The sequence below is a fragment of the Pygocentrus nattereri genome, chromosome 2 (genome assembly GCF_015220715.1).
Source record: "Pygocentrus nattereri isolate fPygNat1 chromosome 2, fPygNat1.pri, whole genome shotgun sequence".
NCBI lineage: Eukaryota > Metazoa > Chordata > Actinopteri > Characiformes > Serrasalmidae > Pygocentrus > Pygocentrus nattereri.
This window is the reverse complement of record NC_051212.1, coordinates 5,688,574-5,704,761: the sequence shown is the minus strand read 5'-3', so window position 1 is coordinate 5,704,761 and position 16,188 is coordinate 5,688,574. Positions and strand designations below refer to the sequence as shown.

The 16,188-nt window shown below is 42.6% G+C and overlaps 1 protein-coding gene across 1 annotated transcript; it reads left to right on the top strand.

Moving 5' to 3' along the window:
* Nucleotides 1-2,313: 2,313 nt before the first annotated feature.
* LOC108410550 (piggyBac transposable element-derived protein 4-like) lies at nt 2,314-14,681 on the top strand. Its single transcript, XM_037544972.1, has 2 exons — nt 2,314-2,594; nt 11,502-14,681. Exons 1-2 carry the CDS (start codon nt 2,431-2,433, stop codon nt 13,333-13,335), a joined length of 1,998 nt encoding a protein of 665 aa, XP_037400869.1. The 5' UTR covers nt 2,314-2,430; the 3' UTR covers nt 13,336-14,681.
* The last annotated feature ends 1,507 nt before the right edge of the window (nt 14,682-16,188 follow it).

The following is a 16,188-nucleotide window of genomic DNA, read 5'->3' as shown; positions in this document are numbered from 1 at the left end:
CTAGAGTCTACCATACAAGTCTATGGGGAAACTGAACAAAGACTTTTATTATTATTATTATTATTATTATTATTATTATTATTATTAATGTTTTATACATTTTATTTTTTTGATGCAGTGCATAACAGTACCTAGCTTACGTGTTTTACACACCAGTATAATGAAGTGTGCACAAGAATGTTCAATAAAAACAGAGAAAAAAACAAATGAAAGTGTTTTAATAAGAAAGCAAGTTAAGAGTCCTTAGTGCTTTAATTTTGGCCGAAGCAGAAATTCTATATAGTGATTAATTTGGTGGAATCTTGAGGCTGTTTGAATTCCTTTTCTCTTATGACATCATAATGTGCTTGAAGCTGATTGATTGGCTGTGCTTGTGCTTGTACCAAGCACTGCTCTCCCTTTCAGGTTCCCAATGTTCTTTGTTTCTCTTTCTTTCTTTTTCTTTTTTCTTTCTTATGTTTGTCCCTATTTTTCTTCATTCCTCAATTTTCTAATGGGCTGGAGGTTAAGGAACCAGCCCTGTGACGGAAGGTCGCCGGTTCGATCCCCAGAGCCAACAGGACTTGGCTGAGTTGTCCTTGAGCAAGACACCTAACCCCTAACTGCTCCCCGGGTGCTGGGGATTGGGCTGCCCACCACTCTGGGCAAGTGTGCTCACTGCCCGCTAGTGTGTGTGTTCACTAGTGTGTATGTGGTGTTTCAGTGCACGGTTTGGTCAAATGTGGAGGTGAAATTTCTCCCGTTGTGGGACTAATAAGGGTCAATTAATCTAATCTTAATATTTCTTCTTTCCTAAATTTATTTCTTTTCTTCTGAAACAGTCACTACTGATACAGTCACTACTGAAACGGTCACTACTGACACAGTCACTACTGACAGTCACTACTGAAACAGTCACTACTGAAACAGTCACTACTGATACGGTCACTACTGACACGGTCACTACTGAAACGGTCACTAGTGACAGTCACTACTGAAACAGTCACTACCGATACAGTCACTACCGGCACAGTCACTACTGATACAATCACTGCCGACACAGTTACTACTGACACAGTTACTACCGATACGGTCACTACTGAAACAGTCACTATTGAAACGGTCACTACTGAAACAGTCACTACTGATACAGTCACTACTGACACAGTCACTACTGACACAGTCACTACCGAAACATTTAGTAAAGTTTGGGTTATGACAGTTTTTTTTAATGACAAATTGAATTATTTCAATAAAATAAACATAATTAAGGTACAGTATCACAGGCTACTGTAGCAGAAGGAGTTTAGTCTAAAGCCCAAGTCTAATTTAAAAGTCCAAAATGAGTTTGGACTGTGACTTTAAACCTATTCAGTAGAATGACTCATAAACTCTAATACACTAATATGCTTGTGTTGCTCCACTTATCTCCTATTACTTTCACATCATTTTGCCATTTAATACATATCAATTCCCAGATAATGAGCACACATCGGTCCGCCTGCTTGACAAGGTCGCTACCCCACTGACTGTTTGCCACTGCTGGTCCACCTTTGGACCACCCAGACTACTGTCCTGCATACAAGCTCTGTCTAGTTTTTAAACTCCTCAAACAGATTTTAAATGAACAGAGACTTTTATTTTAGAAAATAAACTAAGACAAATATTACACACAACAGAGCTAAAGAAAGAAAGAAAGAAAGAAAAAGAAAGAAAGAAAGAAAGAAAGAAAGAAAGAAAGAAAGAAAGAAAGAACGATAATTTCTGAGATAAAATGATTTTATAGAAATGTTGCTGACACTGAGCTGGATTAAAATGATTTACTAAACCGACTCACAAACTAGAACCAAAGAAAGGAAGGAAGTGAAACTCAGTAAAATTGGACTGTGAGAGGAAAACGAGCTCTGATAAGTGGACTTTTTGTCTGTTACTCTGCTTAAACACCGCTCACTGGGTGAAAACACTGAGCGCAGCTGCAGTGGCCCGCAGGCTTTGGCACCAGTGGCCAGGCAGTGGCCCACTGGCCTCTTGCCATCAGGGGTTTTCACTAAAACAGCGTTCTCTGACTTTAAAGAGGGGCAAAGGGTAAACCGCGCGTCAGCCTGGTTGTGTGAGGCGCTGCAGACAGTAAACATCATCAGATGAGACGCGCCTTCGTGTTTTATGTATCTGTCATCTGACGCGAATTTTCGAGGTTTAATGCGGGACTTTTATTTTGAAAAGAACATAAACTCGGCGACAGTGGCCAAGAAGCGCTTGATGATGACGCGCCGCCTCGCTTGCGGCTCTAGTCCAATCAGACGCTGGGAAGGTTTTGGCGCGCATTGACGGAGACGAGGAACGGCGGAGCAGCGCGCGCGCTGTAAACACTGTAAACACTGTAAACACCGAACATCTGCCGAACATCTGCCGAACACCGGGCGAACACCGGGCTTTCGGTTTCGGTTTCGGATGGAGGCGAGGAAGCGGCTGAGCTCCGCGGAGGAGGACGGGGGGGAGGAGGAGGAGAGCGACGCGGAGGCTGTCCGCGAGACCGACAGCGAGAGCTCGGTCTGCTCGTACGACTCCGAGGAGGAGGAGGCCTTCCTGGAGGGAGAAGACCTCCTGCTGGATCGGTACGGACCGCGGTCTCCACCGCCCTCACGCTCGGTTAGCAGCAGCTGCTCAGTGTAGCCAGGCAGCGAAGGGCAAGTCCACCGGTTTCCCATGTAAACAGCTGTAAGCGGAGTGTGTGAGGAGTAAGCGGAGTGTGTGAGGCGTAAGCGCGGAGTGTGTGAGGAGTAAGCGGAGTGTGTGAGGCGTGAGCGGGGCGTGTGAGGCGTGAGCGGGGCGTGTGAGGCGTAAGCGGGGTGTGTGTGAGGCGTAAGCGGGGCGTGTGAGGCGTAAGCGGGGCGTGTGAGGCGTAAGCGGAGCGTGTGAGGCGTAAGCGGGGTGTGTGTGAGGCGTAAGCGGGGTGTGTGAGGTGTGAGGAGTAAGCGCGGGGTGTGTGAGGCGTAAGCGGAGTGTGTGAGGCGTGAGCGGGGCGTGTGAGGCGTAAGCGGGGTGTGTGTGAGGCGTAAGCGGAGCGTGTGAGGCGTAAGCGGGGCGTGTGAGGCGTAAGCGGAGCGTGTGAGGCGTAAGCGGGGCGTGTGAGGCGTAAGCGGAGTGTGTGAGGCGTGAGCGGGGTGTGTGAGGCGTAAGCGCGGAGTGTGTGAGGAGTAAGCGGGGTGTGTGAGGCGTAAGCGGGGTGTGTGAGGTGTGAGGCGTAAGCGCGGGGTGTGTGAGGTGTGAGGCGTAAGCGCGGGGTGTGTGAGGCGTAAGCGCGGGGTGTGTGAGGCGTAAGCGGGGTGTGTGAGGTGTGAGGAGTAAGCGCGGGGTGTGTGAGGCGTAAGCGGAGTGTGTGAGGCGTGAGCGGGGCGTGTGAGGCGTGAGCGGGGCGTGTGAGGCGTAAGTGGGGTGTGTGTGAGGCGTAAGCGGAGCGTGTGAGGCGTAAGCGGGGCGTGTGAGGCGTAAGCGGAGCGTGTGAGGCGTAAGCGGGGTGTGTGTGAGGCGTAAGCGGGGTGTGTGAGGTGTGAGGAGTAAGCGCGGGGTGTGTGAGGCGTAAGCGGAGTGTGTGAGGCGTGAGCGGGGCGTGTGAGGCGTGAGCGGGGCGTGTGAGGCGTGAGCGGGGCGTGTGAGGCGTAAGCGGGGTGTGTGTGAGGCGTAAGCGGAGCGTGTGAGGCGTAAGCGGGGCGTGTGAGGCGTAAGCGGGGTGTGTGTGAGGCGTAAGCGGGGTGTGTGTGAGGCGTAAGCGGGGCGTGTGAGGCGTAAGCGGGGTGTGTGTGAGGCGTAAGCGGAGCGTGTGAGGCGTAAGCGGGATGTGTGTGAGGCGTAAGCGGGGCGTGTGAGGCGTAAGCGGAGCGTGTGTGAGGCGTAAGCGGGGTGTGTGTGAGGCGTAAGCGGGGTGTGTGTGAGGCGTAAGCGGGGTGTGTGTGAGGCGTAAGCGGAGTGTGAGGTGTGAGCGGAGGCTCACAGCGGGTTTGGTATGAAGTGCTTCAGACGTCTTCACAGTGGTGGTGATGGGAACCAGGGGTTTCTCTGCGTTTGGCAGACGCTCTTCTCCAGAGCGACTAACAGAAAGTCTAGAGAAAGTATCTGTGCTGGTTACCAGTGGGTTAGAGAGAGAGACGGTCCTGAGCTCAGATACTGACAGAAACAGTCACTGTAGATACAGAGAAAACGAGCAGAGCTGAACACAGAACAGTGCAATACACTACACTACAACACACTACAGTACAATACAGTACAGTACACTACAATACACTACACTACAGTACAGTACAATACACTAAAATAGAATACAATACAGTACACTAAAATACAGTACACTACACTACAATACACTACAATACAATACAGTACACTACAATACAATACAATACAGTACACTACAATACACTACAATACACTACAGTACAGTACACTAAAATACAGTACACTACAATACAATACAGTCCAATACACTACACTACAATACACTACAATACAGTACAGTAAACTAAAATACAGTACACTACACTACAATACACTACAGTACACTACACTACAATACACTACAATACAGTACACTACAGTGCAGTACAATACACTAAAATACAATACACTACAGTACACTAAAATACAGTACACTACAATACAGTACAGTACAGTACAATACACTAAAATACAATACACTACAGTACAATACAGTACACTACACTACAGTACACTACAATACAATACACAAACACAGTACACTACAATACACTACACTAAAATACAGTACAGTACACTACAATACAATAAACTACAATACAATACATTACAATACACTGCAATATAGTACAATACAATTCAGCACAATGCAGTACAGTACATTACACTACAACACTATACAGTACAATACAGTATGCTATAATACAATACAGTACAGTACACTAAAATACAGTACAGTACACTACAGTACACTACACTACAATACAGTACACTACAATACAGTACAGTACACTACAGTACAGTAAAATACAGTACACTACAATACAGTACACTACAATACAGTACACTACAATACAGTACAGTACACTACAATACAGTACACTACAGTACAGTACACTAAAATACAGTACAGTACACTAAAATACAGTACACTACAATACAGTACACTACACTACAATACGGTACACTACAATACGGTACACTAAAATACAGTACGGTACACTAAAATACAGTACGGTACACTAAAATACAGTACAGTACAATACAGTACACTACACTACAATACAGTACACTACAATACAGTACAGTACACTACAATACAGTACACTACAGTACAGTACACTAAAATACAGTACAGTACACTAAAATACAGTACACTACAATACAGTACGGTACACTACAATACAGTACGGTACACTAAAATACAGTACGGTACACTAAAATACAGTACAGTACAATACAGTACACTAAAATACAGTACACTACAATACAGTACAGTACACTAAAATACAGTACAGTACAATACAGTACACTACACTACAATACAGTACACTACAATACAGTACGGTACACTAAAATACAGTACACTACAATACAGTACGGTACACTAAAATACAGTACAGTACACTACAATACAGTACACTAAAATACAGTACAGTACACTAAAATACAGTACAGTACAGTACACTACAATACAGTACAGTACAGTACAGTACAGTACACTACAATACAGTACAGTACACTACAATATAGCACACTACAATACAGTACACTACACTACAATACAGTACACTACAATACAGTACACTATAATACAGTACAGTACAATACAGTACAGTACCCTACAATACATTACAGTATACTGCAATATAATACCAATACAATGCAGTACAGTACATTACATTACAATACTATACAGTACAATACAGTATGCTACAATACAATATAGTACAATACACTAAAATACAATACTGTACAATGCATTACAATACAGTACAATACTATACAGTACAATACAGTACAATATGCTACAATACAATACAATATAGTACAATACAATACACTACACTACAACACAGTACAATACACCTCAATACAGTACAATACACAATACAATGCAATGCATTACACTACACTACAATACAGTACAATACAATACATTACACTACATTACAATATATTACAATGCAAGACAATACAATACATTACACTACATTACAATGCAGTACAATACACCACAATACAGTACAATACGATATAGTACAATACACCACAATACAATACATTACACTACATTACAATATATTACAATGCAAGACAATACATTACACTACATTACAATGCAGTACAATACAATACATTACAGTACAATACACCACAATACAGTACAATACACCACAATACAGTACAATACACCACAATACATTACAGTACAATGCAATACATTACACTACACTACAATACAGTACAATGCAATACATTACACTACACTACAATACAGTTGGCGATGTTTTTTTGTCAATAATCTGTAGGTAGTTTGACCAGAAGAGGACGGGTCCCCCCTAGTGAGCTTTGGTTCCTCCCAAGGGTTCTTCCTCAGCTCTGAGGGAGGTTCTCCTTGACACTGTTGCCCCCCTGGCCTGCTCACCTGGGGGTTTTACATTCTTGTTAAAACTCTGTCTTTACTGGAATTCTGTGAAGCTTTGTGACGACATCAGTTATAAAAAGCGCTACAAATAAATTTGACTTGATTTGATGGGGGATAATGGGGGGATGGTGGGGGATGATTGGGGGGGGTGTAAGAAAGAATTTGAAAGAAGACAAGAACACTAAATGACATGGTAGATTAACTTCACACATATATAACTTCCATAAACCATTCACTTAAGACCAGCCTAATTAAACAAGAGATAAGAATTAATTAGAAATAAAGAAATAAAAAAATCCCTGAACTTCGGTCAGAAATAAACAGTGGTGCTTTCAGTTGACCACACATATTTAAGGAAAAGCTTAAAATAGGTTTTAATCTGTTCTTTGAGAACATCATCGTGTCCACACTGTCCAGTGAGAGGCTTGCTCTCTGTGCTGTGACGGGGTCCCCCTCAGTAGAGAGAACCCACTGGGTCTCACTGGGGACAGATGATGCTGGGACGTTGGCTAAACGAGAAAACGCTGTGATTGGGCCTCATTCACTAAAATTCACTTAAACGTGTTCTTGATGAAGGTCCTAGCAAAAAGTCTGCGCCAGAGTCACTGGGAGGCTCTGCACTGCCTTGTAATGCTGCATCTCCTCATCCATGAGTTGAGACAAAGCCGTGGGTGATGTCTGTTCCACTGGAAATAAGTTTCCAACAGTTCAGTGATTGGTGGTCTTTTGGCTGGAGGTTTACTGCTGATGGATGCCATATCCATCTCCTCTCCTGAGGGCCTGGACCAAGCAAAGACAAATCGATATAATATTGCAATATAACGTTACTGTCAGATATTATTACAGTAAAATATCTTACAAATGTACAAATCCAGGAAAATGACACAACACCACCAAACCCAGATGTACGTTTCTAATGGTTAAAGCTTTTATCGTCTGTTCACTTTTAGCCAAAATGCTAAAATTCAATGAATTTTGAAACAAATTTATAGATTTGTATGCTTCAACCAAAAAGGGCTCCTGATTATTCAGATTATGAATCACTACATTACCAAATAACTTTTATCTACAGCACTGTTTGAAAGTTTTAGGCATCTGAGCAAATTTTTAAACAGTTTTTAAACAACTCAGCAGTGAGTTTATCACAATATACATCAGAATAAAGTCGTATTCATAATTCAAATAAACAGAAAAACAATAAACAGTAAAAAGAATTTCTTGGGTCCATATTTTTCCTGGACACCTTCACAGCCGCCACAGAGACTCGTTACTATCATCAATGACATCATGAGCTCAATTTACTGAGCACTGATTGGTCAAACCAGGAGCTGCTTTTTAACTACATATAATACTGGACTTCCTCAAGGAGAGGCTTGGAAATGGGTAAACAAACACACCAACATCCAGAACATCACTATTTATTATTTATATTTATATATAATCATTATTAACTAATATTATGTACATTTTGTTTATTCACATATTAACACTTTTCTCAGCAAATAAACACAAACTGCACAAATAAATAGATTTTGAAAATGTGTCTTGGGGTCTAAGACTTTCACACAGTACTGTAGCTGTTAGCTTTTAAATTTAGTTGGAGGTTGTTTTATGCATTTGCTAACTAAGACAATAAAGATGAATGACGTTCAAGAATTCGCTGCTTTAATGACTTTCCTGCTGATACAAAAGATAAAAGAATAAAACTCCAATATATTTTTCCTGTCGAAATGTACAACCAGGGATGTGCAAATTAGCGGCAATAAAATACAACAGTAAATCAGTTTTTCTTTAATCAGGCAAATTTAATGTAAAATTGAATCAGTGCAGTCTCTTTGCTCTGCCGTAATTGTGCTTGGTGACTTCAGTATCCATGTTGATACTGAATGCTGTTTCACATCTGAGTTCCTTTCAGCTTTAGAGTGTTTTGACTGGATGCAGCATGTTGATTTTCCTACTCACCATCATGGTCATACTCTTGATTTACTCTGCTCTACTGGTTTGAATGGTATCTCTGTCTCTGGTCCAGTCTCTGGTATCTCTGACCATCTGACCTCATTGAATGTAGTTTTCATATTTATCCTCCTCCCCCCTGTGAAAAAATCTCTGTTGTCTATTGTGATATTAGGTCTGTCAATCTTAATCTGTTTGCTGCTTCTCTTCAGTCTTCAGCCCTGTCTGACCTACATAACCCATCATTCCCTGAGAGCATGGCTTCTCTCTATAATGACACTGTCTCTGGACTGCTTAATGATTTTGCCCCTTTTAAGAATAGACTCCTCCCTGCCGTCCACTCCTGTCCTTGGTTTACCCCTGAACTAAGGGTACTGATGGCTACTGGTCGGCGTCTTGAGCGCCTTTATAAAAACTGGCCTTACTGTCCACTCTCTACTTTACAGTCAACACACCTACAAATATAGGGATGCCCTTAATACTGCCCGCTCCATCTACTCTCCTCCATCATAAATAATGCTAAGTCTAGGCCAAAAGCTCTCTTTCAAACCGTTAACAAACTCCTCCATCCTCCTGTATCAGCGTGCCCCCATTCAGCTGAGCAGTGTCAGGCTTTTCTACATTCCTTTGAAAAGAAAATGAATCAGATCTACAGCCCCTTTCCTTCTGCTTCCCAGCCATTCTTCTTTACAGATTCTCCTGCCTTGATCACAAAGCTAACTTGTTTCACACCCGTTGACTCCTTTTCTGTCTCTGAACTCATCACCTCTCCTTCTCCTCGACTTAAGTGCAGCTTTTGATACTGTTAATCATGATGTTCTCATTTCTCATCAGTGGCTCAGGTCATATCTTTCAGACAGACAGCTGTTTATCACACTAGGTCCACAGAGGTCCTCCACCTCTCCTGTTACATGTGGTGTCACGCAGGGCTCAATTCTTGGACCCTTGATTTTCTTAATTTACATTTCACCCCTTGGCCAGATCATTCATAGCCATGGCCTAAACTTTCATTGTTATGCTGATGATATTCAGTTATATCTCAGTACACACACATCCTCAGATTCCCCTCCCTAATCAGCCCATTTTGAGTGAAAAGCAGCCGGCTCGGCATGATTTATCTGGGTCCTTTGTTTTCTACAACTGAAAAAGGACGCAGGCCCAGTGCCATGAAAACCCTGATTGGCTTGGTCATTGCTTGAGCATGGTCTGGGTTACCTGTTGTTGGGGTTTCTTTTGTGGACCACTGATATCTTCTGATGTGCACTTGCATTTTTGAAGTGTTGCCTGTTGCCTGGGCAAGTGAAACTTCATCAATTGTATGAGTTTTGTGTACAGTATGACTGCCATCCCTGCACTCCCTATATTGCTGCACCGTTTAAATTCAAACTGGTGAATAGGATGCCAACTTCAGCCTTGTCATTTTGTATTACGTGGGTTTTTATTTCTGTGATGTCAATTTGAGCAGGATTACGATCACTGAGGAGCTCTGAGTTTGGTGAATTATAGGAGGTAATTCACTATGGAATTATTACTAAGTAGAGACAGACACACAACACAAGATTGTGGATGTTTGTATTGCGGTTTTGGTCTCTGTATCAGAATCATTACACCCCAGTTCTTTGTCGACTAATTTACCTCACACTGCTGTGCAAGTATTTATCCACCACGAATGTGCTTTAAAATATAGATTTTAGGCCAAATCTTTATCTCAGAACTGTCAATAATGATTAATCATCAGGCAGTGAATTCATAACCATTTCATGTAGTAACTTTATGTCAGGAGCTTTTAGAGATGGACGTCTGGTTTCTATCACCACCACTGTGAACAGTTCTGACTTGGTAAGTTTCTCTAGAACAGAGTGTTTCACACCAAACCACTCTGAATCACTCTGTTTACATCCTAAGAAATTATATTGATTGAAAAATCAGTGGAAATCACTTTTAGCCTGAAACGGAGGATTGTCCAGTAGGAATGTCCCTCAGCTCTTTTCCTATCAGACAGGCTTGGCTAAACTGAATTCTTGCTTTGTGAAAGATCTCCCAGGACATTTTTTTCTTATTCAAAATCTTTCATACATTTATACTTGCAGACCTAAGTTAAAATTTTGGTGCAGACAGCATGTAGCACTGTATTTTGTAAAGACAATAGTTCTATATAGAACCATGAACACTCAAAGAAACATTTGCTTGCTTAAAGGGTTCTTTTCATAGTGAAATGGATCTTCAGATTGATAGAGAATGTTTTATGTATTTATAGAACACTAAAAAGAGTTCAACAGCAGAACCCTTTTTGGTGCTATATAGGACAATTTTCAAAAAGATATATAACACATATGCACAAAATCCTTGTTTTGATCTTACTGGATCTTGCAGTGTCTGACACCGTTGATCACAAGTTTCTGGTCCCCCATCTTGCATACTGGGAAGTTGGTTTCACTGGGTAATTGTTCATCAAAAAAAATGATAATTTCTTGTGAAGTCCCACAGGGTTCAGTTTTAGGGCATTAGTTTAGGTTGTGCATGTTACTAGATGTCATTAGGAAACATAATATCCATTTTCATAGTTATGTTGATGTCATGCAGTTATACATTTCTAATCCTTCTGATAATCAAGACTCTGTAGAAAGACTGACCAGCTGTGTGTCATATATTCTTCAATGGATGTCACAAAGTTTTGAAAAAATGAAATTCTGATTGTTGGTTTTAAAACCCAGAGAAAGCTGCTTTATGAGAGACTTGGTTCTTTAGCTTCACAAACCAATTCTGAATTACAAAACCTATGTGTGATCTTAGACTCTGAAAGTTTTATCCTGCATGTAATTACAGTCATTAAACAAGCTTTTTGTCATTTTTAAGCCTCCAGTGACGATAATGACTTGTGCTAGTTTTGTTTATGTATTTATTTAACATTGTTATTTTATTTATTTAGTGATTACAGTGATGAGGACAGTAATGAGGAATGGGAGCCGAGCAAGTCATCAGAAAGAAAAAGAGCCAAACCTGCGTCATCACCATCAGCCAAGAAACGCAAGACCATCCCTGTTCCACTGACACCACCATCAACATCATCTGGCTCCCTGTCTGAGGGGCCATGCTCCACCCCTATGTCAAGTTCAGACAAATGCAAAGGATCAATTTCAAAGAGAACATCTAAGCCGAGGTCCAGTTCTGCAATAAAATGTCCTTTGCAAGCTGCTAGTGGTGGTGATGATGAAGAGGATATGTGGCATGACATCTCTGAAGAAGACAAACAGCCTGACCTTCCCAGTTTCCAGCCACAGCGTCCTCCTGGCCCACAACTCCTCTCATGTACATCGTATACTCCTCTTGAGTTGTTTAAGTTGTTTATGTCCATGTCTGTGGTTGAAAAAATGGTTGAGAATACAAATGCACATGCTGAGAAAAGAGCACAGGCTGGAAAAAGATACACCTGGTATCCTCTTACAGTTGAGGAGTTCTACACCTACATTGGCCTCATCATATACATGGGTTTTACGCCACTAAAACGATTCAGTGACTACTGGAGTGAGAAATCAATTTACAGACTTCCCTTTCCCCGCTCCGTCATGTCCAGGAACCGGTTTCTAGCAATAACATGGAACCTTCATCTTTGCAATCTGGAGAAGGATGAGGAGAACATGTGTAAAAAAGGAACCCCAGGGTATGACCGGCTGTTCAAAATAAAGCCTCTGTACATGGACCTGCTGTCTGCATGCCAGACCTATTTTCAACCTAGCAGAGAGCTGTCTGTTGACGAAAGGATGGTGGCATCTAAGGCCCGTATAGGGCTAAAGCAGTATATAAAGGACAAGCCTACAAAATGGGGATACAAACTCTTTGTGCTTGCTGATTCAGCCACTGGGTACATCTGGAACTTCTTTGTGTATGAGGGAAAGAGCAAACTTAAGACAAAGAATGGACTAGGCTACGACTCAGTTACTCAGCTTGTGAATCACCCCTTGCTGGGCAAGGGTTATAAACTGTACATGGACAATTTTTACACAAGCCCCAAGCTTTTATCTGATTTGTATGCAGCAAAAACACTTGCATGTGGCACCATCCCAATGAACAGACAGGGCTTTCCACGCACCAGATGCCACGACATGCCCAGGAAAGCAGCAAGGGGAACAATCCGCTGGATTAGGCGTGGTGAGCTTCTGTTTGTCAAGTGGATGGACACCAGGGAGGTAGTTTTATGCACCACTATGCACAAAGCATATGACGGAGACAATGTGAGCAGGAGAGTCAAAGACACTAAGGGCATCTGGCAGGTGAGTCAAGTCCCTATCCCGTGTGCAGTCCAGGACTACAACAAGAACATGGGTAGTGTGGACCTCTCAGATGCCCTGTTTGGCTACTGCAATGTGCTACACAAAACCAAGAAGTGGTACAAGACCTTTTTCTACCATTTCATTGACATTGCGGTTGTGAACAGCTTCATAATGCACAAAGAGTTGTCTAAAGCAAACAGCCGGGAAACAGTGACACTCAAACAGTTCAGAGAAACCCTTGCAACTGACTTAACCAAAACGCTCACCCGCTTGGCTCCACTTCAGCTGCCTTTAGCAGGTGATGAATGTTATCCCGATTTCTTCTCGGAAGACTCTAGAGTTGGGAGAAGGGCGTGTGAATTATGCAAACAAGACGGCAAAAAAGTGAAGACCTCTGCTTTCTGCATGAAGTGTAGAGTGCCATTGTGCTTGATGCCTAAGCGCAACTGTTTCCTGCAGTGGCACCAGGAAGGGCTTCACTACATAGGGTAATGGGCCTTTAACCAGAGTTGAATTGACTGACTTGCAACTCAACTTGGATGCCTCCTTAACTGACTCACAATGTAAGACCTATATCATTTAAGCAAGCCACATGGTTTGATGGTCATTTCCAGAGCTACAATACCTACTTATTTCTCAGCCACCTTGCAGTGTGCCTGGCAGGTCGCACAAAACATCCCTTATTCATCATAGCTTATCATCTACTTGTCTGACACAAACTTTCACTTCCTGGACAAGCAGATAAGTGGTAATGTGGTTTTGTAAAGTTTATCTGAAGCCCTGTTAACCAGACATGTTTCTTTAGGGCTTTACTCTTGTAAAATGCAGTGCCTGCAGTTAATTATGACACTAAACTGAGTGACAACACAGACTCTCACTTTAGAGACATGAGACTTGAGACTCAAGACCCAACTTGGAGTTGCATCTCAGAGACCCAATTTGCACTCACATCCCAGATATACACTGAACTCAAAGTCTCACACCTGGGAATCGAGACTCAGACTTGCTCATCAGAGAGAGAGCCAACTCTGAATTGCATCCGAGAGACTCAAGGCCTGACTCGGACTCATACCTCAGAGACTTGAGACTCGACTCAAACTTGTACCATAGAGACTCAAGACCCAATTCAGACTCACAACTTGTACCACGGAAAATTGAGACTTGTATCTCAGGGACTTGAGATTCAATTTGGACTCGTACCTTAGAGATTTGACTTGGACTCACACCGCAGAGACCTGAGACCCAATTTGCACCTTGGAGACTTGAAATTCTAGTCCTACTGGCAGAACTAAGACTCGAGACTCGGCTCGAACTCATGCTACAGAGACTTAAGATTCTGCTTCAGCCTGCACCCCAGAGATTTGAGAGTTGTCGTGGACTTAAACCTCAGGATCTGACATTAATTGTAATGCAGAGCTAAACAATTTTTGTTTCACATCCCATTAATTTTTGTGGGAAAACGCAGCTGTCTTAAAGGAGTAAAGCCAGGGGGTACGGGTTTGTATGGTTGAGTGTAACTGGCTGGCCCCAAGTTACCAATTGATAAAGATGTTTCTCCATAGACTTTTAAAATGACCTTCTTTTTTCTGACAAAATGGGGTTCTAGTAGATAGTGCAAAAATGTATAAATGTTTGAAAATGTCAGATTTTACACGGTTAATGGTATTAAGTTCTAAAGTAGTTCCTAAAGATAAGGTTAATAAGTCTAACTGTATATCATCATCATCATCATCGTTGACTGCTAGTCCAGATAGAGTCGCGGTAGCAGTTGAGAGAGCAGAGAATCCCAGATGACCCTGTCCCCCACAACTTCCTCCAGCTCATTCCCAGGGACCCCAAGCCACTCCCAGGCCAACAGCAGGTCCTAGGACGACCCCAGGGTCTTGTCCTGGTAGGCTGTGCCTGGAACACCCCCACCAGGAGGCATCCAGGGGGCATCCGAATCAGATGCCTGAACCACCTCAGCTGGCTTCTCTCAATGCGGAGGAGTAGTGGCTCTACTCTGAGCTCCTCCTGGATGACCGAGCTCCTCACTCTATCACATAGCATGTAGCCCGCCACCCGATGAAGAAAGCTCATTGTAGCTCATTGCTTGTATTTACGATCTCGTTCTTTCGGTCATTACCCACAGCTCATGACCATAGGTGAGGGTTGGGATGTAGATTGACTGGTAAACAGAGAGCTTCGCCTTTTGGCTCAGCTCCCTCTTCACCACTATAGTCTGATACAGTGACTGCATTACTGCTGCCGCCTGTCCCAGCTTGTGGCCGATCTCACGATCCCTCTTCCCATCAGTCATGAGCAAGATACTTAAACTCCTCCACCTGGGGCAGGGCCTTTCCCCTTACCTGGAGTGGGCATGCCATCCTTTTCCGGGCTAAGACCATTGACTCAAACTTGGAGGTGCTGATCTGCATACCAACCGCTTCACACACAGAGATTGGATAGCCTGGAGTAGCAGCCCCAGCACCCCATACTCCCGGAGGACCTCCCACAAGATATCTCGAGGAACACGGTCATAAGCCTTCTCCAAGTCCACAAAACACATGTAGACTGGCTTGGCAAACTCCCATGTATATTAAATAACTAAAAATATACTCCACTGTCTGGGACTGTCTTACTGACAGTGGTCAAAAACTGACGACTGGTGAAGGACTAGAGGATGACGGTCAATTCTAACACGCTAAAGATATATGCTCTGCATATACCCAGGGTTTGGATGTAATGGAATACTAGTATTAGGATAACCTACTCAGAATACAGAAATGAAGTATCTGCATTCAGTCCCCACATTTTGTAAAGGTAGTATTCAGCATCCAGTTACTTTTTACATCTTTAGGAAAATCATTTTATTATTATTAAATTAACTACTCAGTTTTAAAATATATACCTTAAGAAGAAATATTATTAATGCTTGCTTATTAACCATTTAAAATAACAGTGTCGAAAAATGTACTCTAAAGAAAACCTCAATCAACAGGTTCTTTACAAACACCAAACTTCCTGCTAAAGCCTGAGTAGACTGATAAATCACTGGCATGTGTCAGTCATTTATCTCAGCATTACTGAACTCATTTGAGGGATGACTGAAATGAACAGTCTCCTCAGTAGTGCACATGTTCCTGAGCGATAATCTTAGCATTGTACTGGACTTGTTGCAGGCGTTTTATGGCAAGTTCCACACGTTGTTGACTGAAACTCACATAGTTGCCCACTTTATAGTCAAATTAGCAACATTTTGTTATTGCGAAATGGCAGATTTGCTGGCTTAGGGTAGTCAGTAGGAGTAGTTGTGGACCAACGTAGGTCATAAGAGCCAAAATGATGTTGAGATATTGGTATCCA